At 39.4% G+C, this 24,961-nt stretch overlaps 1 protein-coding gene across 6 annotated transcripts; it reads right to left on the reverse strand.

Annotated features, from left to right (window-relative positions):
* Positions 1-100: 100 nt before the first annotated feature.
* LOC137880920 (caldesmon-like) lies at positions 101-24,696 on the reverse strand. Of its 6 annotated transcripts, none has more exons than XM_068722506.1 (17): positions 15,632-15,837; positions 15,142-15,245; positions 12,396-12,518; positions 11,774-12,107; positions 10,924-11,589; positions 10,416-10,451; positions 10,267-10,334; positions 9,920-10,166; positions 9,705-9,830; positions 8,524-8,567; positions 8,350-8,428; positions 7,576-7,707; positions 7,357-7,491; positions 5,084-5,155; positions 4,884-4,903; positions 3,594-3,630; positions 101-1,968 (listed from the first exon to the last, which is right to left on the reverse strand). In XM_068722506.1, exons 2-15 carry the CDS (start codon positions 15,213-15,215, stop codon positions 4,895-4,897), a joined length of 2,145 nt encoding a protein of 714 aa, XP_068578607.1. In that variant the 5' UTR covers positions 15,216-15,245; positions 15,632-15,837; the 3' UTR covers positions 101-1,968; positions 3,594-3,630; positions 4,884-4,894. The 6 variants fall into 6 exon arrangements, with proteins under 6 accessions (XP_068578607.1, XP_068578606.1, XP_068578604.1 ...); XM_068722505.1 differs by having other exon boundaries at positions 101-1,971; XM_068722503.1 differs by lacking the exons at positions 4,884-4,903; positions 15,632-15,837 and adding an exon at positions 24,609-24,696 and having other exon boundaries at positions 101-1,971.
* Positions 24,697-24,961: the final 265 nt, after the last annotated feature.

Raw genomic sequence — 24,961 nt, forward strand, 5'->3', positions numbered from 1 at the left:
AATTTATCCATTCAAGCTTTCAACAGCCACTCATGTTTCAACACTCTATAACTTCTCAAGTGGTTTGGAGGCACAAGAAGCAACATTTCCTCACAGTAGCTGAAAACACCTTTTTTGCTTTTTTTATTTATTGCTGAAGCAAGTACAAACAATAAGTACAAACAATAACTTCAAACATTCAAACGAAGCAATCCACATCTGAAAGACTCCAATACAATTTGGCAGGACCATGCAACTCATGTTTCCTGCTGACAGGAACACCGGGAACAATTTCAATTTAAAACTGAGTGCATTATGCCATTGGCTTGTACACCTTTATCACTGCAGCTGCAGTGCAATTAAACTGCAGTTACTGGCATGTAAACTGATGATATCACTGCCTGTTAAATAGAATTGCATTTGGTTACTGAATAGTTGTTACAGTACTCGCTTACACGTGTATTTATAGTCTTTATTCGTGCTTGTATCACATAATAATATGATTTTTAATCCACCACAGTTAACAAAAGCCAAATAGGTAACATACCCATGCGTTGTTGACATAAACATTGAGCTGCTTGCACACTGTGTCCCTCTGGCTGCAGTCCTGGGCAGAATGTGCCACATTATTATACGGCACCCTTTATATGGGGCTTATAAACTTTGTTACTAATGGTAGTCGTTTTTTAATAAGCCATGAAGTCTGCAGTTATAGATGCTAATACGCCATTAATATGTTGTTTTTTTTTTGTTTTTTTTACAATAATCCATCCAGTTTGCAATTGTGAAAGTTAACATTTGCTTATTAACACTAAACACAATTCTGAGCTGATGATGGCGCTAAATGAAATGTTGGGGGATCACCAAAGACTTTGGAATTCATCCTGAGGGAAGCATGAATGTGTGTACCTAATTGCATGACAATCCATTCAATTACTGTCAAGACAGTTCACTCAAAATCCAGTGGACGCTGGTAGAAAAGTCACAGGATCACTAAAGTCAGGGGGCTCCATCATTTGGGGATCATTGAGCCAAATCATCTAGAGTTGCAAAGTTGGAAAGTAAGGAGGAAGTCATTAGGATTCATCCTCTGGGCACCATGAATGTTTGTACCAAACTTTGTGGAAATGCATCCAATGGTTGAGATATTTCGGTCTAGACCAAAGAGGTAGACCAACAGATATTTCCATCCCTCGAGCCACAAAGTTCATGTTGCATTAGTTACAACTTCACAAAGGGATTTTTCACAACCTGGCAACCCCAAAATCTGCACTCATTGATGACTTATTAACCATTAATGAGGTCATTAGTTAATATCTATAATCCCTTCATGAAAGGGGGCTTTATTATAAAAGGGTACTTACTTATGAAATTACTCAATTATGTACAGGTTAATCAGCCAACATCCAGCTTAATGACAGTTTACTCTAACAATTGAAATGCAAGCGGTGAGATGGACATTAAACCTTGGTTATCACATGAAGTCAAAATAGTGACTATCATCCCAAAAAGCAGTGAGTGTGTATGACAATAAAACACAATTGCTTGTAATTAGGTTCAAGCTATATGGAAATAAAAGAGCAGACATGTCTGTGTGGCTTGAAAGCAATATAACATTTAAGCATCCTGAAATTTGTAACCTTGATTAAAAAGATGGATACTACACAATCCTATCCTATAAAGCATTAAATATGCAGTGCTTTGTCCTGAAAACCTTTACTATGTATGACATCTCTTTTGAGTTTCCTATAGTCAAGTCTGATGAAAACATCAACATTCTTTAACTTTTGAGGAAAAAAAACAACCTCTGGAGACTTTGATCCTGGAGTCACTCATCCTGGTCCCTCGTCTTTTCCTCACTCTGGTGTGAACTTAATGCGAAAAACAGGAACATTGAAGGGAAATGGATGCACAGACAGTAGCAGAGCTTTGTGTTTGGTCAGGTGAGACTTGATTTAAACGGGGATGTCAATGGTTAGGGTCTTACGCCTGCTAATAGAGAGAGAGAGGCAGACTTTAGAGATATATTACTCAATGCATACGTCAATGTTGCATTTAAAACATGCACAACAAAGTTTATTAGGTGATAAGCGAGAATATTCAGGGACTATTCAGGGCTGTTAATCAATGCTTTTACATCCATGCTTCTCTATGCATTTGTGTTTGTATATCAGAGGCAGTTCCACTATTGCTGAAACATACCCTGCAGTCAAAGCCAGGACACGTCTCTGTGTGAGTGAAAGCTGTAACTTTGTCATTTGCCCTTTACTTCATTCCTCAGTCTATTTCTGATGAAGAAGTGGGGAGGTTATAAACAAGGATCGCTATTTAGGGTCGGAGCTGACACTCGACAAACACTTTTCCATTCCTATTGTTCACACTCTGGCTCAACATTCAGGGGCTTGATGTCCGAAGAAAATGTGACTTTTGATCACGAAGAAGACAGACCTTCACCAGATCTTTATTCTGCTAACATCAGCGGATGTTTGATGGATTTTTTCACGATTAATGCACATTTAAACCTGCAGACTGCATGGACACATGTTAGGTCTTTGTCGTTCGCACTGAGTGAATAAGCCCAGTGATATAGCCCGATTTGCTGCTTAAACGGTTAGTAATCCTCCCCGGCAGTCAGTTTTAATGTGAAAATCAAGCAGCTGCACTTTGGTATGTCTAACAACTCGCCAACACCGTGGCATTGGACAGTCCAGGTGGCAGCGGGTGACCAGTGCACTGCAAAGACATGACAGCCATCCCAGGAGTCTGGAAGGTTCTTTATACTGGGACACAAGGTCAGGGTGAAGGTTTTTCTTAAATATAGACCACAGTGTCGCAGAGCTGAGCCTGCGCCCAACAATCTGCAACAGCAGATTTGATTTACAATGAGCAGCTATTCTGGCACAAAGGAAGGCTGTAGTGATTGAGTCCACAGAGGGCTATAAATCAGTCATGAGCTCCCCCCCCCCCACACCTCATCCACAAAATGGTTTGAAGGACAGAGACACTTCATATAAACTCTGTTTCCTCCAGGGCTGATCTAGATAAACCCTGGTTTAACATGTAGTATGTGCACATTTACAGTCAGTGGTGGAAGAAGTATGCAGGTCCTTTAGTTTAATTAAGCAATACAAAAATACTTCATGAAGTCCTCCAATATGTTACATGAGTAAAGTATCCTCAGCAAAATGAACTAAAAGCTATCGTTTGCTTAAGTTTGACATTTTGAGAATATGCTTATTTGCTTTCTTGCCGAGAGTTGAATGAGAAGATCGATACCAATCTCTAGCATGGGAGTGGTATTTCTCTTCTCATCTAACTTCTCATCTAATGTCAAACTATTTATTTAAAGTAAGACCTTTCAGTGTTATATCATTATACTACAATATTTCATTATTACTGATGCTTTAACATGTGCAGCCTTTTAATGTTGTAGCTGGTCAAGGTGTACACTTTAGTTTATAGCACTGCAACAAGAGAAACTGTAGCTGTGTTGCAATACTTTCTGCTGATATGTAGTGAAGTAGAAGTTTAAAATAGAATAAAATGGAAAATTCTCAAGTACAGTCCTTGAGTAAATTTACATTCAACCCATTTACAGTCACTAAGAAACTTACTATTAGTGACAAACTTGCTCTTGCCTCCGACTGCCACCTGTAAACAAAAACGAAGAAACAAATATTAAAGAAAGAAAAAATTAAACAAAAGACTGTAAACCACATCTTAAGTACTGCCTAATGTGAACAGCTGATAGTGTTGAAACAATTCCTCAATTTATTCTGGGATTTACAGCTTTTGCTTCATTTGGAGCTAATGTAGATCCTAATATGGTAAATCACATAGTACGCTTTGTTTCATCCATGGATATATCTTAGACCAAGAGAGGGGGGATACATGATAAATATATAGCATACTATGTAAAGATGTACTCATAAAGATGGATGAACTGTATTCTACAACATTCCCACAGATAGTATACTGTCCAAAACGTTCCCATACAAAATTAAATAGAATCCAGCAAGTCTTTTTAAAGCACTCCAGACTTTAAAAATGCATTCTACACAACACTCAAACACACCCACATGCAGTCAATCATAATATCCTACAGCAGTGCACAGTGCAGCCAAAACATCCTTTAACAGCAGATGACACTCATGTATAAAATAATCCATGTTCCAAATCAAAAACCCCATCAGAGCCCCATCAGAGCCAGGGATTACTATTAATGACCTCCAACTCAATGTGGGAACTATTGACAGCATACACATGATGTTCTGTTTATTACAGTCTGTGTGTGTTAAAGGAGATAGGAAGGGAAATACAGGAATCCACACCGATGGCTGCCATCTCCTTCAGTAAATCAAAATCAGTAATTTCACTCCAGTTCAGGCAACTTAAAGAAAGTTTTTAAATCAAAATACATCCTACCTTTAACATGAGATAATGATCATATACTGACTAATGACGTAGGGACTGTATGAAAATATTAGGGTGGGATTATCATAATATACAGTACTGAATATTTTAACATAAAGTACTGAATTGTCACAATTAGATTACCATGAAAAAGTAAAAGTACATAATGAATTTAAAATGGTGTCATCTGCATACGGCCTAACTTGCCTTTTATGACCTGTTGCATACAAAGCTGACTGAACTCAACATTTTGTTGGTGGGAAATTGCCAGATGGTACAAAATGAAGCAACAATTTTCACAACCCACCAAAAACTAATTTTACTTGCAAAATTTAAGAAAAAGTATTCCAAATGGGCGGACAGGGCAACTCCAATCTTAATCATATACATATTGAGAAACGGCATGAAAACAGTGTAAACACCACAAAGATCAATCACTCCGTGTCGGTGGAACGTGCATTGAGTGTTGCAACCACAGATTTACAAATTACCTCTTTCACCATTAGGTAGACTGAATGAAACAAACAAACAGGACCATGTCACTATAGAGCCTTAAAAGAGTAGCATCTCCCCTCCTTCACAGTAAAGGTGTGTGTGTGTGTGTGTGTGTGTGTGTGTGTGTGTGTGTGTGTGTGTGTGTGTGTGTGTGTGTGTGTGTGTGTGTGTGTGTGTGTGTGTGTGTGTGTCTTACCTTGGCAGGTGCAGAGCTCTTCTTGGTTTCCCACATGCCACGTTTGTTACCGATGTCACCTGGTTTCACATCCTGTCACAATTAAGACCAACCGTGACCCCATTAGTCTGATGCAGTGGTGAAGGAAGTACTTTTACAGAAGCAAAAGTACCAACACAACAGAGTTTTAACATTGAAAGTCCTGCATCGAATATAGTATTAGCAGCAAAATATACTTAACGGTTCGCTATAAAATATTCAGAGCATTAATATTATTAGCTATGTAAAGATATAGTAGAGTATATAAAGATGTCTGCCTGAGCAGAGAATGAAGTGACTCTCTGTGTGTGTAGTTATTAGAGCTTCTCTGCACTTTGTTGACATAGTCGGGCCCAGTGCATGTGCCTTTTAGTGCATGTTAGCGTGTCACACTGGCTAGCTAATGTTGGTTGTTCTGCACTGCTCTCATACGGCGGTTACAGCTGATGTTGAGAGGGCATAATGCCCAGTCTCCAATTCCCCCTCAGATAAACACTGTTAGCTGTGTCAGCACTGCTGCCGTTGTTTGCACTGTTAGCACTGTTAACTGCAAGCCATCGGCTCAGCTGTCGCCATGTTAAGAGTCGTGTGGAGGCAATAGAAATGCTCTGAATCTCGTATTGAGCACAGTAATTGAGCATGAAAAGTAAGTTCTCATTATGCAGAACGGGGGTTAATTCTAACTACTTTATTGCTCTGTAGCTTAATGTATAATAATGCATACACATTTTTTGGTTGATTTTTTTGTATAAATAATCTGAATCTGCAATGTCACAAGTAACTAACTAAAGCTGTCAAATATATGTAGTGGAGTAAAAAGTACAACATTTCTATCTGAAATGTAGTGGAGTAGAATACAGCATAATTTGATGCTGTATAAAACAGCATCAAATGAAAATACTCAAGTACCTCAAAACTATGCTAGTACAATCCTTTAGTATGTGTTCTTAATTACTTTCCACCACTGGCCTTATGCAATTTAGTAGTTAGTTTAATATCTATTATGATTCTGATTATTAGTGGTAGTTAGTCTGAAATGTATGCAAAATGCCGCCTTTACCAGTTTGAAGAAGAGTAGGCAAAGAACAGCAGGAGAAGTGAGGAAAGCTGAGAAAATGAGTGCAATTGGAAGGAGGAAAGGAAGTCAGAAGAGCATTAAACAACACAGTAAACAAACAAAAGATTATACAGACATTAGACATGTTTTTGCAGTACAGCTTCATCCCATTAGGGGGAGGTGTTGCCACATAATTGACGCTAAGGTTACAACCACTCCTATGCCGGCCAAGACTTTGACACTAAAGATATCTCGCTCATAAATTTCCCGTTAGAACAATGTCGCACGTCATCCAGCCAACATTGTGTAGCGTCTCAAGAAGACCTGGCAAGACTAGCAGCTGGTGTCCTACTTTAAGAAAAGGACTTGGTGTTCACCGAGTACAGTACACAGTTAAAAGTGGCCTCATGTATCTTTTGGCGTCGAATGATAATAAATAAATCAAATTAATCATTCAATTTGTTTACTTGTTAGGTTGTTTTGTCTGTAGTGTTAAATAGGAAGTCTCTGTGTGAGACAAATGTGAAGGGATATGACCATGTACCCTTGTCTGAAGGAGACTTTAAGTATGGAGTCACAGTGAAATTGGAATATATTGTTCCTTGGATTAAAATGAGTCCAATAGCACAGATGACTATTTAAAAGTACTGTATGGTTTATGGGTTTTATGGGCTGTAATATAATCTTGAAATACCCACAGAGGCCAAAGTGATTGATGTACGGAGGGGTGTAGAAACGTTTTTGTGCGTGTCGGGCATGTTGGAATTCAGCCACCTGACACATAAATGCTGCTGCTCCATGCTTTGTGGTTGGACTTTTGTCCAACAATGTAAAGTAATATTCTTCTTACATCTAATGATTTCCCAAAGGTTTAGGCTAGAAATACAAATTAAAAACATCATACACATTCACATCATGTAGAGAATAAAAAATCTTTTTAGAATAAAAGACTTTGGTAGCAGATGTTGTGAAGTAAACTGTCCATGTGGTGTCACTACACTCCAGGCAGGAACAGTTTCCAGCCTTGGCGCTCAGATATATAAAGGCTGCCGCCAACAAAAGACCGGCATGTTGATGTGCAAATGAACACATTAGCGTGTGCAGAATATCAAGGGATCACTGGGATTACTTAACACTGGTATCTGGTTTATACTCGTGTGTACGTGTGTGATCAAGACAAGGATTTATCAGGCCTTACTGCTGGCTTTGCTGTTGCTGGTGATGCTGCTGCTGCTGCTGCTGGTGCAGGTGCTGCCGTCTTCTCCGCCTCTGGAGGCTTTGCCATCCAACTGTTCACACGTCCTGCCACGCCTCCTTTGATACCAGCTACGTCCTGGATAAAAAGAAAAGAGACTTCTCAAATACTCAAATCATTATTTAGTCTCTCTAACCTCCCCTCTTGGTCGCTTTCCCTCACCTTGTTGGCAGGAGTTGGACTATCAGAGGCGCTGCCGACGTTGCCTTTCTCCCACATGCTCTTGATGCTGCGTGCACCTCCTGTAGGAATATCTGCCATCGGAGACTTTGGGGATTTGACGTCCTTGTTTCCCTGTGGACGTAGATGATGGATTTAACTACTTCTACATGGGCAAAAACAGAGCTACTTTGACAGAGGATCACTGGTGAAATATACATTTTAATTAAGTAAAATGTTGCGGAATTTGTTCTTCCATTTTGTGCTACTTTATACTTCTACTTCATTTTTCTCCACAACTTTTACAGCTATAGCTACTTTACAGATTAAGATTCAACAGTAAAACCTAGAATAAGCTTATAAAACACAAATGCATTGAAAGAAATAAGTGTAGAGGCACAAAGTGATTCAATTATTTAATGTCTAACAAAAAAAAGAAAAGATTGAGTCAAATGATTAGAAATGTTTTTTTCTTCTTTTTTCCAAACCTCATTAATCATCTCAAGGCCCCTTCAGATTTATCTAAAAACCAACTCGACCTCGACAAGCTAAGCACTAAAATGTTACTTTCACATTGACTCATCAAATGTCTAATAATGTACTATAAAACATATTTCTTGCCCTTTTCTTGCAATAATAGTAATATATAATACTTCTGTACTTTGACTTAAGTGGGATTTTGAATTCAGGACTTTCAGTGTAATGGAGTACTTTTACATTTGATTTGAGTACGTTGATAACCACCATAAGGATAATGTACAGTATAATGAGTCTCACCTGGATGGCAGAGGTGTACTGTTCCATTCTGTTGCCTATCTTGGAGACAATTGGAGTGTGAGGCACTCTGGCTGCGGTGCTGTGTGGATGAACAACATATTAGTGCTGCTCACCAATTTAAGAGTGTTTATTGATTCATTTTTTAGTCACTGTAAAATACTTGTTATAGCTCACCTTTTCTGGGCTGATTTGCTCAAGAATTCTGCCTTTGCTCCGATCTGTACAAAAAAAGCATATTTTAAGTTTATAAACAGTCTGTGGTCGACTTGCACGAATAAATACCGACATGGTCAAGCTGTCCTGGCTTCTTTCCTGTCTCCAAGACAACCTCACTGAGAAGCAGACCAGTCTGTCCCTGGGAAGGTCTCTCTGTTCTTGGTGCCTGAGTGATTGAACTGGAGAGTTTGGCTGCCAGCACACACTCTCTCTCTCTCTCTCTCTCTCTCTCTCTCTCTCTCTCTCTCTCTCTCTCTCTCTCTCTCTCTCTCTCTCTCTCTCTCTCTCTCTCTCTCTCTCTCTCTCTCTCTCTCTCTCTCACACACACACACACACAGAGTGCTGCTGTTCAAAATTAATTATACCTCTTGTGTATGCGCACACACAATTCTCAACATTCCTCCAAAAATACTCCAGAAAATTGGTCATGGTCTTGTACAAAAACAGCCATATTTGAGAACAGGGCAGACGCCAGCTCCCATCTTTTTTTATTCTTATCAAATAACAACATATGGGTAATATCAGAGGACAGCAAAACAAACAACCACATTAAACTGTAAAACATGTCTCACAACTGGATAAATTAATACAAACAGACCTATTAAATGGGATGAAATTACCAGCTCTGTATAAACTATAAAAACAAGCTGGATAGCAATGCTCAATGGAATAGTTTGAATATTTGGGAAATACACTTTTTCTCTCAGAGTTAACAAGAAGGTGGATACCAAATTGTGTTATGAGAGTGATATTGATCTTCTCATCTAACTCTCGTCATGAAGGCGAATAAGTGTATTTCCCAAAGTGTCAGTGTCGGTAGTTGGTCAGTATGCTTCTGCATTTTCTCGTAACATTCTGATAGGGTGGCTGTCTTTTTTTTAGTTTGGGATCATTTCAAGTTATTTAACAATTCTCACTCTACCTGTAGAGGTAGCTAGCCATGCAGATAGTGGTTTTTTTTTGTTTTCTGCCTCAACCCCAATGCAATGGAGGTAAATGGGATTTTCTTTGTGGTGCTCAAAGCATTGAAAAATTTAATTTGTTCATGGTAAATGACACATCATTTTATATGTTATTTGTTGTGCGGGAAACCGTCTAGAACAACTCCAAGATATCTGAAACTCTGTTCTAAAACTCACCTTTGAGGAGCCTTTGGGACTGATAGTAAAAGCAAGTTTTGTAGACTCGTCCTCCTTCTGTTTCTTCTTCTCTGCAGCTTCCGCCCTCCTTTTCTCTATCTCCTCCTTCATCTTCTTCCTCTCCTCCTGTTAGGAAAACCACAATATGCTGTCACGCCTTAATCACCAACCAAACCAAGCCAAAGTACAATGATGAATGTAAAATCCATCCTCACCTGTTCTTTGGCTTTCTTGTCCTCCAGCTGCTGTTTCTTCTGCTTCTCCTCCTCCTCCATGACTTTCCTCCTCTCCTCTCTCTTACTCTTCAGCTCCTCCAGCTCGGCCTCTGCACCCTGCTGCTTCTGCTTCATCTTCTCAAAGTCCTCGCTTTCCGCGTCGTTTCGCCGGCGCTTCAGCTCTTGCAGCTTACGCTCGGCCTCTTGTTGCTCCGCGCTACCAGCCTTGTTGGAGGGAACATTGTCTCTGCACACAAACACACACAATTATTTGATGATCAATACACATGTTTACAAAGTCAAGTGTTCCTAAAAATATACTGATGAGGTGAAAATGACAACTTTACCTTGAAGTCTTCTCTATTTTCTTAAGTTTATTCTCAAAGAGCCCTCCGTTCTGTTTGGCTGGTTCATTCTGGTGAAAAAATGAAAATATTTAAGCCTCTTCCTTATCACATCTTAGAAAATATAAAGAATATACTTTTAAATGACTTACCTTTTCCTTAAATCCAAATCTTTTTGGCTTTTCCTCCTTTACACGGAAGAAAGAAATGGAAGAAAATTATTAAAATAATAAAATAAACCATTATTTTTAGGCTCAGTCAAAACGCATGATGTAGAAAACCCACAAAAAAGACATCAAACACTGGTTCAGTCAGAGTGTGAATGTAACGCAGATGTAAACGGATACGGACACATGCTGCGACATCCTCAAGGCCACCACCTCTTTCATCTATGTGGCAAACAAAACGCTGTGACTGCTCAGTGATGTGTGACCACAACGCAAAACCGTATCACACAGCAAATATCTGCAACACGAGTACAAAGCCTGGATAGATCAGAAGCGGTCCCCCAGTGTAATTTGATCTGAAGGATTAAGAACTTATTTACATGATAAATGTCTGTATTCTGTTACTTTGCAGATGGGAACATTAACATTAATATTTCATATAAACTCTTCCAGGTTTTTGAAATGGTTGCTATACAATAAATCACATCAATACCTGCTCTTTCTTTGTCTTCTCTTCTATCTCTCTCTTTTTGCGCTTGTCCTCTTCATCTTTTTTCTTTTTTTCTTCAGCCTCCTTTTTCTGCTTTTCCTCTTCTTCTTTCTTCTTCTTCTCTTCCAGCTCTTTCTTCTTCTGCTTTTCTTCCTCCTCTTTTTTCTTCTTCTCTTCCAGCTCTTTCTGGCGTTTTCCTTCCTCTTCTTTCTTCTTCTTTTGCTCCATCTCCTTTTTTCGTTTGTCCTCCTCCTCTTTCTTCTGTCTCTCTTCTATCTCCCTTTTCTGTTTTTCTTCCTGTTCTTTTTTCATTTTTTCCTCCTTTTCCTTTTTCTGTTTTTCTTCTTCCTCTTTTCTCAGCCTCTCTTTCATTTCCTTCTGTTGGTTTTCTTCCTCTACCCTCTTCTTCCTTTCCTCCTCCTCCTCTAGCTGCCTTTCTTCTTCTTTTTTCTTGAGCTTTTCCTCCATTTCCCTTTTTTGCCTTTCTTCCTCCTCTATCCTCATCTTTTCTTCCATTTCTGTTTGCTGCCTTGCCTCTTCTTCTTTTCTCTTCCATTCTTCTTCCTCCTTGTCAACATCAGGAACAGCCTCCTCTTCAGCATCGTTCTTTCCTAAATCAGGCTGCTCAAACTCTACTTCTGTTGCGGCAGCCTTCTCCTCAATCTCCTCCTATAAAATAACATTTTGTGTCAATTAATGCATGTAAATCAACATAATTAAGTTGGCAGAGAGTTAAGATAAGAGATCACACCACATTTGCTATTCTTGCTGTTCTTGATTCCTCAAAAAAACACAAGGAACAACAAAATCGTCTCAGCCCAAACAATCTATTTACAAATTCACTTCACTTTACCTTCTCATCTTTCTTTTTGTCCTCTTCCTCTTTTCTCCAGGAGTTAGTATCAGTGTCTGCCACATCTTCTTGGGCTGGTTTCTCATCCTCCTTCTCCTCCTCCTCCTCCTCCTCTTCCTCTTCCTCTGCATGTCGCTGTCTGTTGCTGCTGATAGAGGACTGCTCTTCCGGTGCGCTGTCTGTGCCGTTGGTGGTGCTGACGGTTTGGTCAAACTCCTTCTGTCTCTCCATGGCCTCCTTCATTCTCTGCTGGCGGCGTTCCTCCCTCTTGGCCAGGCGTTCCAACAAGGCCTGGTCATCGTCTGCACCTTCAGCACCAGTGGTCTCCGTCACACTGTAAGCACATGAAATCCACCAAAAAAATTGTAAAGAAATTAATGTGGAATCTTCGAATTTCCATTGTTTTGCCCAATCAAGTGTGATAGACCAACATCTAAGCCTCTGATTGATGAGATGATGATGTCTACTTGTGCTGGAGAATGTTTGTCCCAAAGTGTCTCACTCTGAATGAACTTCTCAACTCAATGCTTAAAAACAAAATGCATTTGATTGCATTTGATTAAAAAAACAAGTGTTTATTTCCCCTGGTGTCTAATCTTTGTTGTCTACCTGAAGCCTTTACCTGTTAGTGTTGATCACATCAGTGGTTCCAGACTCGTCTGAGTCCTTCATCTTCTTCCTCTCCTCCCTTGCACGTCTCCTTTGCTCCCGAGCTTCCTCCTCATCGTCGTTGGCGTAACCCTCCCTGAAATATCGCACATATTGCATAATACATGTTAATGTCCATGTGTTTTCACTCCAAAATTGGACAATTTAAATTCCACTGTGGGAAGTTAAGTCGTCAACTATGGTTTTGTTTTATAGTTATGTTTTTGAGTGGTAGTCAAAATTGACTGATGCATTTCTTGAAGCAAATTGTACCAATAATAGATATGAAATATATGAAATGGCAAATGCAACTGCATGATTACATATTTTAATTTATTATTGTGAAATATATTGGAATATGTATTGGAAATATGATCAGCTTGTGTTATGACCTCAGAGTGGACATGAGATGTGATCAGTTCAGTAATTGTTAGGATCTTTGGAGGCAAGAGCAGATGAAAGTATCTATTTTTCAAAATATTCCCATTATTTCGTGAAACAGATGTATCTGAGGATCCCTGACATTTAGGTTGTGAACCTCTGATAAAAGCCACACAGATATGATGGGGAGTGGAGATGTCACGAGTGAAGAAAAACAGACTAAGAAATAATAAGAAACACAAATCGAGAGCTTGCCAAAGAATTGACCCCTTTGGCATGTATGATAATGTAGGAAACATATTTAAGTAGAGACAGAGACATTGCTAACAAAAATAGGAAGATAAAGAGATAGAGATGAGGACGAAATCACCAACATGAGACATTAAAGTCTTTACAGTCCTGCCATTGTCTTTCAATCCTCCTCATCTCGCTCACATCCTGCCATTGACTTTCATCCAACTGTGAGTACACCCACAGGGAGACTTTCAGAGCAAACCGAGCTTGTATCTTTCCAAGCATTACCAGGCTTTATGAGGCACGGAGAGAGCTTGAAATGGCCCATTGATAGAGCATGGGTATTATTTCCCTCTGCTCTTCTTGAAACCGCAACACAATGATTTGCAGATGTTGTGAGAGGAAGAGGTGATGGGAACCACCAGAGTCCTTTTCTGCCTTCAAAACAGAAACAAACGAGGTAGAAATCTAACAAATCCTCAGGCAAAGGTTTTCCTGGCATGGCATGGGGTCGCCCGATAAATCATTGAGGAAGTGATTGAATTAGGTAATTCTCCACCTAAAGCCATTGGCCTGCTGTGAGAGGGCTGTCAAAATGTTGCAGTTACATTTCCAGACGAACAACCCGAGAGACGTGAAACATTATAGATGGAGGGAAATATGATGAGAGCTCCGTGGCTAACAGGAGACAAAAAAACTCCACTCAAACTGTCAGTCTGGAGCGTTGAGAGCAGGCTATCTCGTGCTGAAATAGAAAAGGCAGTCAAAACATTCCAGCGTCCGCAGCATTTACTTGGGCTGCAGAGAGGAGCTGAGGGCAGGCTGGGTTGGCACCACTGGCTAATCTGGCTGCAGGACTGTGAGAACATTTGCTCGGATTGCCTTTTTTCCACTGGGGCTCTGATGATTGGACATCTGATATGACAGCAACTGACTTCTGAACTGGAAGAAAATAATGAGTTGCGCTGCGATTGATTGCATGGACATCCTGACTATGTGGTCATGGCCAAATTTCACCTTGTGGACTAAAATAAGATTACAAGAGCAAGTTAATGAATGAGGTTTGGGATGGCAATGACAGTTATAATTTAAAATGTTTTTTATGTCTTTTATCTGAAATCTAAAAACAGACAAATTGGTGGCTGAGCGATGTTTCTCTGTGATTAATCTTGAGATTTTAAGTTGCTCTGTATTTAAGGAGATGACGGCTACAGGTGTCAGCAATTTTGCTGATTACTCTCCACTTTACCTTGGGTCATGCATTGCTTGCCCTGTGCAAAAAGAGCTTGTTTGTTCAGATTGTGATACAAACTGGGGCTCTTGAATTGTACTGTGTGCAACTTTTAGACATTCCAGTTTGACTTCCCTTGAATGTTTACACTACAACACTTTCCTTTTTTTCTTTCCACAGAGTCAAACCTGCAACATTACACCACCGGGAGTGGATGTTAGCAATAACTCTTTAACAGTATTTTAATATGTATCTGCTTATCAAGAGAGAGGGAGGGAGATGACAGAGAGCGACAGACTAATCCAAACAGTAGCACAGCCAAATGACATCCTAATGAGCGAAAGAGGCAGTGGAGTTAAGCCGTCATCGCCTGACAACCTCCCGAGTCCTGTCTGCTCTGCTCTGCTGCTCCATGTGGAGACACACAAAACTCACAACTCCCTCATGCAAAAGTGCAAAAACACAGAAGACAGACACACAAATGCAGACAGAAAACCTTGATCACTGAGCGTCTGTCTCCAAGACTTTGCAAGATTAGAGGAGAAAAATCTTGAGTATTTTGAAACTCGTCAACACCTCTAAAATGCTGTGTTGCACTATTGTAAAGTTTGACCTATAACCGCAAAGATTAAAAAACAGAAAATTGGCTTTTCCACAGCACAGTCTAGTATCCACAGTATTTCACAGTATAGATAGGACTTCCCTGTAAGCAGCTGGTGTCTAATAACTTAAACACAGACTGCACATGTGCTTTATAAAAGCTCCTGCTGATCAAATATAGTGTACTGAAGCTAAAAAAGTGTTTATGTCCATAAATGTGTGTCTGTGTGTGTGTGTGTGTTTCCGTTTATATATTCTTAGACGGTTCACTCACTTGTCAGTGTCGACGCGCATCTGCTCTCTCCTCTGCCTCCTCTGCTCCATGCGGCGGTCAAAGTCATCGTCCATGATGCCCGAAAGGTTCTCCTCACTTTCTCACTGGAAGACACAAATGCAATATCAGATCACGTGCGATGAATTCAGTTCAATCAGGCGGTCAATCAATCACTAAGTTGTTTTTTTCTTGGATTGCATACTTGATGAAACACATGCTTGAAAAGTCCTCTGATTACTGCAGTATGTGACGCATTTTGAGATTACTTTGGGAGTACATTGGGATCTTACAACCACAAGATGAATCGAATTTTCATCATCACTTCAATTTCTCAACTTGTAAGCTTTAATACTAAATAACAAACCCTCACTGCGACGAAGAGGACATGCTAAATAAAATAAAAAAATGAGCTCCAAATCAGTGGCACATCAAAGTATAGGGGACCACCCAAGGCATAAGTAGAAACGTGAAAACTGTTGGTTTACAATACCGTAGCAGTAGCTGAAGTTTAGTCCATGGACGGCCGTGTCTCCCCTCTCTTCATATATCAACCTCTACAGTCTGGTTTATATCTCAGCCCTTCTGCAGCACAACGAATTCCTGCTTGTTCTTTCAGCGACTTCAACTACCAGAAAAGGCAAAGCCTGCCTCTCTGCTCCCCTCTCTTTCTCTCTCTCTCTGCCTCCCTCCTCCTCCTCAACCTGACTCCTTGCTCTCTGCCTCTGTCTCACTTTCCCCTCCCTGATCTCTGACTTCAGACTCTCTCAAAATGTTCTGCTTGGTTTGTCTTGTTTCAGCCTGCTGTCTCTCTTTCTGTCTGATGTACTGCAACTTTGTTTGCCACCAAATGTGAAATCCATCAACCGATAAACCTGTCAATACAGTCATCGCTCCAAACCACTGGCCAGTGAGGGAAAATATTTGATTGGCTTTTCTAATAAAACACATATACTGCCTTTAAACCAGACTACTTGAAGATTTGGGTGTCTGAATTGCTCAATTGCTGAATTTCTAATGTTTTCTCATTAAGATAGATATATATATATATATATATATATATATATATATATATATATATATATATATATATATATATATATATATAAATATATAGATATATATATATATATCTATATATATATATATATCTATATAGATATATATATCTATATATAGATATATATATCTATATATAGATATATGTCCAACAAACAGACAAACAGCACTGATGAATGCTCAGTGAGACAAATGGATGTATTTCTTTTGACTTCTATTTGCATGTTTAGTTCCATTACTGGTCTACATCTCAAAGAGTTCTCAAAGAAAACTAACCTTGTAGAGCTTCACTATGCACTGTTGAGATATGAACACTTGTGGGATTTATGTTGTAGAACAAAAATTTGTATTATCAGGAAGTACTGCATTGAAAATTGACATTGAAAATCTTCTTAGGGAACCCAAGGTTCAATTAATGATTTGTGTTGTAGGGCCACAAACTGTAATGCTCTACTGTTAATCTAATGCATCCACGTCCTGAACTAGGCTGAGCTGAGCTTACAATTTCACTTCTACCCTCAAACTACACTGAGACATAAAAAGACAAAGATAGTGGAGAAGGAAACAGACCTCCATCCAACACACACACACACACATACACACACTCAAGAAAATTATATGAGGAAAATGTCTGGCCTGCTTCACAAGCAAAGCATGCATCCATCTTCTTCTACCACAACACATGAAAGAATGCTGGGAATTGAGATGATGTGAGCTCACAGAGTCATGTTGACATCACACTTTATTCTCTTTATAATATGGGTGTGTTTTCTCTCCTCACTTTGATACAACACACATGCAATACATGCATGCATGGCCTTGGATTCTTGTTTGATATGGAAGGATGGACATTTCCACTGTAGCACAGCTAGCGTTATCATTCTTGATCCTATGAAGTTATGTAACACATACCGTGTCATGAAGAGGGCCACTTTAGCGTCATCCCTTTGTTTAGTTATCTGTATCTTCTGAAGAGTAGCCCACCAACAGTGAGCAGTCGGTCATCAGTTTAGTTTTTACAATGGCCGACACCATATACAGTCACAAAGACAAACAAACATAGGCCTTTTCTAAAACATCCACTACATGGGTAACAAGAGAGGTCAGAGCTTTCCACTCTTTTACACATCCCTTCCCTGGAAAACAGGAAAGTGATTTATTGTAACCTAAAATAACTCACTTGTGAACAAAACCTTTTCTGAGGTTTGGAGAGGTGTTTGTCGCTTTGGTCTAAAACACGATTATCTGTATGAATGAGGAGCTTGAGAAACTATAGGTGAAAAACAGACTTGCTGGTGGGTTCACCACTTTGGTCCGGATTGATGTATCTCAACAACTTTTGATTCAAATTTAGTACAGATATTCACGTTGTAAATTGAATCAATCCTGATACTGTTGGTATTCCCGCAACTTGATCTAGCTCTTTTACTAACTAATACTTTTATGTTTTATTGCCAAATACCTTCAAACTGATGCAATTCCCATCAGTCTCAATTGTACTTTGTGTTAAGTGTGAATTAGCAAATGTTAGCATGCTAACGTGCTACACAATGGTGATGGTGTGCAAGGTAAACATACCTCAGCATGTTAGCATTGCCACTGTGGGCATGCAAGCATGCTGAAGTTAGCGTTTAGCTCAAAGCACTACAGATCCTTTACAGTAGCTGCTGACATGATCTTGGACTCTTATTCCTCTTTAATATGGAATGATGGACTGATTTGTGGGATGAATTAAGAAACACTAGTGGTTTTTTTGGCAAAAATATAAAAACACCTTGTAGAGCATTAAGACATAAAATCAGGCAGTTTAATCAGTGTATATTCTCTTCAGAATTTAATTTATGCCTACTCACGTATCAGAATTGTATATAGTACAAGTGAATGTGTTGTTACAGCTTCAAATTATTTGCAGGATTACCACCAGATGCAGGTGTCCAAAACAGCCCTCACCCCTCCTCCCCACATCCCTCATCATTGCACAAAGTGTCCCTCACAGCGATGGTAGGAGGTATTCCAGCTATGTGATCTCCGCTCTCATGTACAGTAACACCGATCCAACATCAGTCAACGGTCATGTCGAGAACACCTTGTGTCCACCTTGTGACAAAAAGACTAATGTAATCATGATGACCAGCACTAGCATTGTCGTTGTCACCGTCGTCATTATGAAGAACTTCATTTGTGAGGTAAAATTTCTTATAAAAGCATTTCGCATTAAAAAGGTTCTGCTTTCCATTCAACTCAATTCAAAAGGGACATAATTCCTCTCCCAATATAACACGAGACAAACTGTTATCCATCACTCCCTCACAGCTGTTCCTATATGGGACCAATTAAGGTCTGGGGATGACAAAGGCTGCTCTGTCTCCAAGCACTATGGACTGTATGGAGCAACAAACAAGGACTGACTGACCTGCAGGCTAACAGCTCGCAGACATGTCAGAGTCGGTATCCAGGCCTGTTTGGATTGGCCCGGGTCCAGCTGGGCCGGCAAAGTTCTGCATTTCTAAAAGTTTAAAAACTCACCACTCTGGCTACACAAATACCTTTCTGTCCCCACTTTGTTCACAAATATGGATGCACACACACACACACACACACACACACACACACACACACACACACACACACACACACACAGTGAGCACTGATACTCACTTCAATATAACAGCTGTCCCATCAGTCACCAGACAGGTGATTTGTATGGATTAGAGGTGTGTCAATTATTCCTGCTCTAAAACAGGAATAAAACCAAATGTAAAGCCATAGCCCCCCTTAGATGGAAGCACAAATCATATTGGCATTTTAATTTAGAGAAAAATCGCTGCCTGTACATACCTGTGACACGGAAACAGCCCCTCAAAGCTCCAAACTCTCAACCTTGTAAACCTTTCATTTATATGTAGGCAGCATGCTATAGGTTCTTATAGTGTTCCTGTCATGAATCTGAATCAAGTTCACAAATCATTCCCACATGACGGGTGCTCAGGACAGTTTCTTTTTCATACATCTGTAACTGATTCGTCTCATCTGGGTAAGCTCTCCCTTCAGATTTTTTCTTTACACCTCTGCAGGGTCACTCTGCTCTCATGCAACTGGAAACTCGTCAATGGCTTACCGATGGCCAAGTGCTTCCCCTAACACTCACCAGACACTGCTCATGAATATTCATATTGATTTCATGTTAAAACAAATCAACTGTCACAAGAGGAGAAAGGCCGTGACATGAAACAAGTCTGGCTCCCTGCTGGCTACATCAAATCGCCTGGCACGGACGTGAATTGTAGACTGTGTGCATTCTGTCAAATGCCTAAATACAATATTTACATTTCAGTATTTCACAGCGAGCTACCCAGAGCAAGTTTTAATTAGAAGCTCATATACACAAGGACACCATGACGCAATATGGCTTTTAAAAGGAGTAGATGAATTGATTGATTGATTGATTGGAAACTGCACATTTTCACTTTCAAGAATCTGATTAGAAGATATTACTACTCTCCTGTCTGTGAGTTAACTGTAGCGCTAGCTCCATGAGGCAATTAGCTTAGCTTAGCATACTGACTGGAAGTAGGGTCACAGCTATCCTGGGTTTGTCAAAAGTTCAAAAACATGCCTTCCAATACATCTAAAACTCACTACCACGTTTACCACACATCTCATTATATATATATATATATATATATATATATATATATATATATATATATATATATATATATATATATTAAACCTGACATTCTACTTGGTCTGTGTGTATTGTATCTACAAAGTCTTCTTATTTAAGTCATTTTACATGAAGATTAGACTTGGAGTACGTTCAGGAGGAATAATACAGTGCTGGCCAGAGCTGCCAGGTTTAATGAAGTTCACTGAAAGCATGCAGGTTTCTGGCACATTTAGGGAAAATCTACTGAATATATTATGTGTGATATGATGTATTGTCTATAATTTGAAAAAATAAATACCGTTCATGTTGAGGCAGTGACTAATATTGAAGGTATGGATTAATGAACCATACTTTTAATACTTAACTATGTGACCTATCAAATGTGGTTATTGGACACAGCTCTAAAAAAGAAACAGTTTGCTTTTGGAAGTATCCAATGCCAGTGTTGCCAATCAAAAGGAGTTAAATCACAGTAAGCCCACATTTGAATCCTTTGTTTCTGAAGCCAACAAGGATCTAGCCTGAGAATTCCTCAAGTGGTCCACTGAAGGTTATTATAAGTCTTATAAAACATAAGTGCTCGGTATCTAATACAAAAGTTAAAAGCCTTCCACTAAAAGCCCCATAATTACATGAATTGCTTGGTACTTCTTTGTGTCTTTGGTCCTCCCATCATTGTGTACACACCATATGTGCTATTTGTATATTGTCCAGCTTTGTAATTACTGGCTCGATGATGGCGTATTTACAGTGTCTGCAATTGTATTAATCAGACATCAAAAGGAGGCAGAGTAAAGCATTAGGCTCTGTTAGGACTGTTTCTAATGCATGATTTACATTTGGTTTGGCAAGTTAGGTCTCGTATCTTCAATCGGGAAATGTTCTGGAAAGACATGCAGGCAATTCAACATTTTGGAAAATGCAGTCTGCGTTTCTCAGAGAGTTAGATTACACTTATACTTTAGCACAAAGACTGGGACCAGATGGAAACAGCTAGCCTGGCTCTGTCAAAAGGTCTAATTAAATCCACCTACATGCCCCTCTAAAGCTTACTGACACCTTGTTTCTTCTTTTTTTTTAATTCATAGAAGAAAAAGTACAAGTTTAAAATTGACATATTGCCATAGTACAGGGGATTATGGGCCAGACTATATATGGGTGGTTTGTAGCAGGCAAACAGATCATGACCAAGAAATTGTCCGGCACATAACCCCCTGTATAACGATGTGGTTTGGGTTTTATATTTTCATTAATTTATTGGTTCATTTGGATAGGGACAGTGCACAATAATAAAACATTGCTCTAAATGCGCCATAGTTAGCCAAGAGGCTATTTTTCATCTGTAGTCCCATGGCAGATGTTACAAAGTCAACCTAAAAATAGAATATAAGATTAAAAAGTTATGCAATAGTCACCCTTAACAATGTGTGCAGAACAAATGAAAGAAGGGAAAATGTTAATAGTAGGAACATCATTCAGGAGACTCTTATACTACATTGGCAAGTACTAACAAGTATGTGAAATATATAAATCAGTCTGACCCAGCTAAACCAATAAAAGACATGCATGCAGGTAGATGAGGGACAATATAACTACTTTGACAGTAAGTACTTTTGTGAATCCATCATCATCAAATCACTATTGTTGAATTTGTTCTCCAATATTGTCACAGTTAATACTTCCAGTAAAGACTTCAGAAGCCAACAGCTGCCTTTGACCTTTAATGGAAATGTTTAACTTGCTGCATAGCTGTGCACCTACAGGTACATACTGTAGTGAGAGTAAGATATATATATAAATATAATATATATAACATCTGTTTCATCTTATACTGTACATCATTTGACTTCTCATTGCAATTTGCACTGAATATCAGTTATATAATATACATGTCGGTCCCATAAACAACTCTACTGCCTAAAATAAGATACGGTTTTTATTTCAAAGATAAAGGAAGTGCTTCAACACGCTTGTAGATAAACAGTTGCCTGAGAGGCGTTTGCAATCAATCAAGAAGCCGCAGCTGCTTTCTCCACATGACCAAACATGGTCACGTATGAAAAAGTCCCCGACAAGGAAACAAATTCCACACAGTTTACAAGCCACAACATACTGTAGTGGTGACCTCCTCTGCTGCTCATTGAAATGTTTGTGTACTGTTTGGTTGGAAGGCAGTGTGTGTTGTTTTGTGGTCGATAGCCTCTGACTGGTAAAGTGGAGATTTGGAAGCGTCTAAACATCTCTATGAAGAGTTAACAGGCTCAACAGGGCCTTTACTCAGGCTCTTCAGCTCTGCACTCGGTGCTCTGCAGCTCAGCTTTGTTTTAATAAGCAAAAGGACACAAGGAGTCCATCATCAGCTGACAGGTGTTCCTTAAAGTGGTAAATGCTGCTTGCTTGCTTTATTTTGTCCATGGTGACAATGCATAATAAAATATGTTTGGTGACACAAGAGGCTAAATTCATCAAAATATCAAGCAGAGTTTTAGTTTCCTCCTCGACCGGGGACTCAATGGAAACAGACGCAGCTATGTGCACTCCCTGCTCTGCATCCCCTTCAGCTGAAATGTTGTACTCGGCCTCCTTTTAAGGAAGTACACAGGCACTGTTAGTTGTAGTGTCCCAGCTTGGCAAGATGCGGGGCCATAGACAGAAAGCATGGTTTACTCTAGGAAATATCTGCTGCTATACAAAGTGGCAATCCAGGAATAACTTATTTCCATTGGGATTGCTCATGATCAGCTTTCCATAACGCTGCTGGGAGACAGAAAGTATGACTGGAAGGAAAGCTGATTGTCATAGTTACTGTCAATAAAAGGAAACAGACTGGCTGTTAGAAGATGGTTTCACAATAGTAGAAGTTTGACACAGTGGAAAAGAAACAGCTGGATATCTAAACAAATAAATCCGACTTCTGAATCATTATATTGATGTAAGGAATGTTATTTCTCTTTACAACAGCCTTGTTGGCCGACTGATTGCCGATGAACGACTCCATTAATGTCAGAGTCACTAACAACTCACCTCTACCCGTCCTGTAATTTGCTCATGTGGAAAACCATTTCCTCTCCTTTTTAGAGTGTCCCACCTGTACAACTAGAGAGCAGACAGCCTCCCTCTCTGTCATACACAACACTTCTGAGCTACAAAGACTCGTTTGTGCTCAGACAAAAACATCAGCAGCAGAATCTCCCCTGTATTCTCTTTTGGCCAAATTTGATTCACAAACTCTTTTTCAACGACAACTTTTGGACTCAAACTGTTTAAAAAGTGCTTGTGTTCACAGGACAGCTATAATTCCTACTCTGTCTTGTCACCAGCAACATGCAGACATTGGTGTTTGTATCAACCTAATTTGATGCAGCTTTTTTTTAGGGGAACAAAAGTCATCCATAGCTAAACATATCATGAAAAACAAATCTGTGATCTTTACATCGTTATGGTCAGGCTGTGTGTTCACATGCATGCTTGAAATCAAATCTCTCCTAAATAACTTTTACACACAGCAGATGCAAAATCATTCTGATTTCAAGTAACCGAGAAGGGGGAGAAGATGCTCTCAAACCCAAACATGTGTCCAGTCCCCAAAGAGCCCGTGGTGATAAACTCACACAACCCTATGTGGTTGTAGCCTTTATCTTCAATACCATCTAAGGAATAGGAGCCTGACTTGGCACGTCCTCCACGCCAAACAGCCTTTCCACAACCAGACGTCTGCTCAATGTACAAGTAACAGAAATCTAAGTCAAATTATAGCGTTCACTGCTGTTGGACAGGGCGGATGCAAGTGCCTCAAGGACACCAATTTTCAGAGGCATATACGCCAACAAAATGCACATGTTTCAGCTTTCAATTGCTTCATGCAGGTCCTGTCTTCCGTATACCATCTTATGTATGCAACTTGGATGCAGTGCCTTCTGATTCCGGTCCCTCTGCAGAAATATACTTAACGACACAAGCTTTATAGTTTCAACTTTTTAAGAATGTCATAAGGAGTTAACTGTATGACCAACGACTGAAAGGATTTATTGACTTTAATTGCATTAAATGAAGTTCTGCAACATTTTAGAATGTTTGGATAACAGAGTGATATATATATATATATATGTATATATATATATATATATATATACATATACATATATATATATATATATATATATATATATATATATATATATATATATATATATATATATACATACAGATAGATTTTGTTGAGCGAAGAAACTATTTCATGCCATCTTGTCCAGCTGTTACTCTGGCAGAGGATGACCCTTCTGAAGCAAGTGCACACATGTGAGTAAAGAGGGGAGACATTTCTACATCCTGTCCAGTCCTTTCAACATCTGCTTATTCTCAGCTTTTTTCTCCAATGAATTTCTTTTAGTGAGATTCAAGATAAAATAAAGTAAAATATTTTTCCTAAGGGGGGAGGAGTTATCTACATAACATATAACCTGAGTAAGTTATATGTAGAGCATCTGTTCCACATCTACACCAGCTGGTTAAGCTTAAGACTCGTTAGCGAGCCGCACACCTACCTCGTCATGACATCAAGTGATGTTTGGAGAGCAGCACAACTTTAGCTGTCGTTAGTGCCGGTAGTTATCTGCTCAACTCTGATGACAAATCTCTAATTCTTCCAAAAAAAGTCACAGACCACAACAAAGTAACACCCCTCTTTATCTGCATTAACTTAAAGTTATTCAGCATCACACATTGTCATCGTCAAACTTACCAGACCGGCAGACCACAGGGACTGTTCTTGCTGGAAATCAGCAGAGGGAGAGCAACCGGAGGTTTATAAGCACAGCATGCAGCGTCCAGCCCCGCCTGCTAAAGCTGCAACTCAGTGATGTTCACATTGGGCTGACGCTTGTGTGTGTGTGTGTGTGTGTGTGTGTGTGTGTGTGTGTGTGTGTGTGTGTGTGTGTGTGTGTGTGTGTGTGCATGAACACTGTTTAACTTGAGGGATGTATCAACATTTAAATTTCATTGATTCCTCTAGTTTGTACACATTATTATTTCTGAGTTTATATAATATAAATCTGATGTAGTTTCTATTATTGAAAGATACATTGAGCATCAATC

The sequence above is a fragment of the Cebidichthys violaceus genome, unplaced genomic scaffold (assembly GCF_023349555.1).
Source record: "Cebidichthys violaceus isolate CVI_PGR_0920_01 unplaced genomic scaffold, fCebVio1.0.p SCAF_3, whole genome shotgun sequence".
NCBI lineage: Eukaryota > Metazoa > Chordata > Actinopteri > Perciformes > Stichaeidae > Cebidichthys > Cebidichthys violaceus.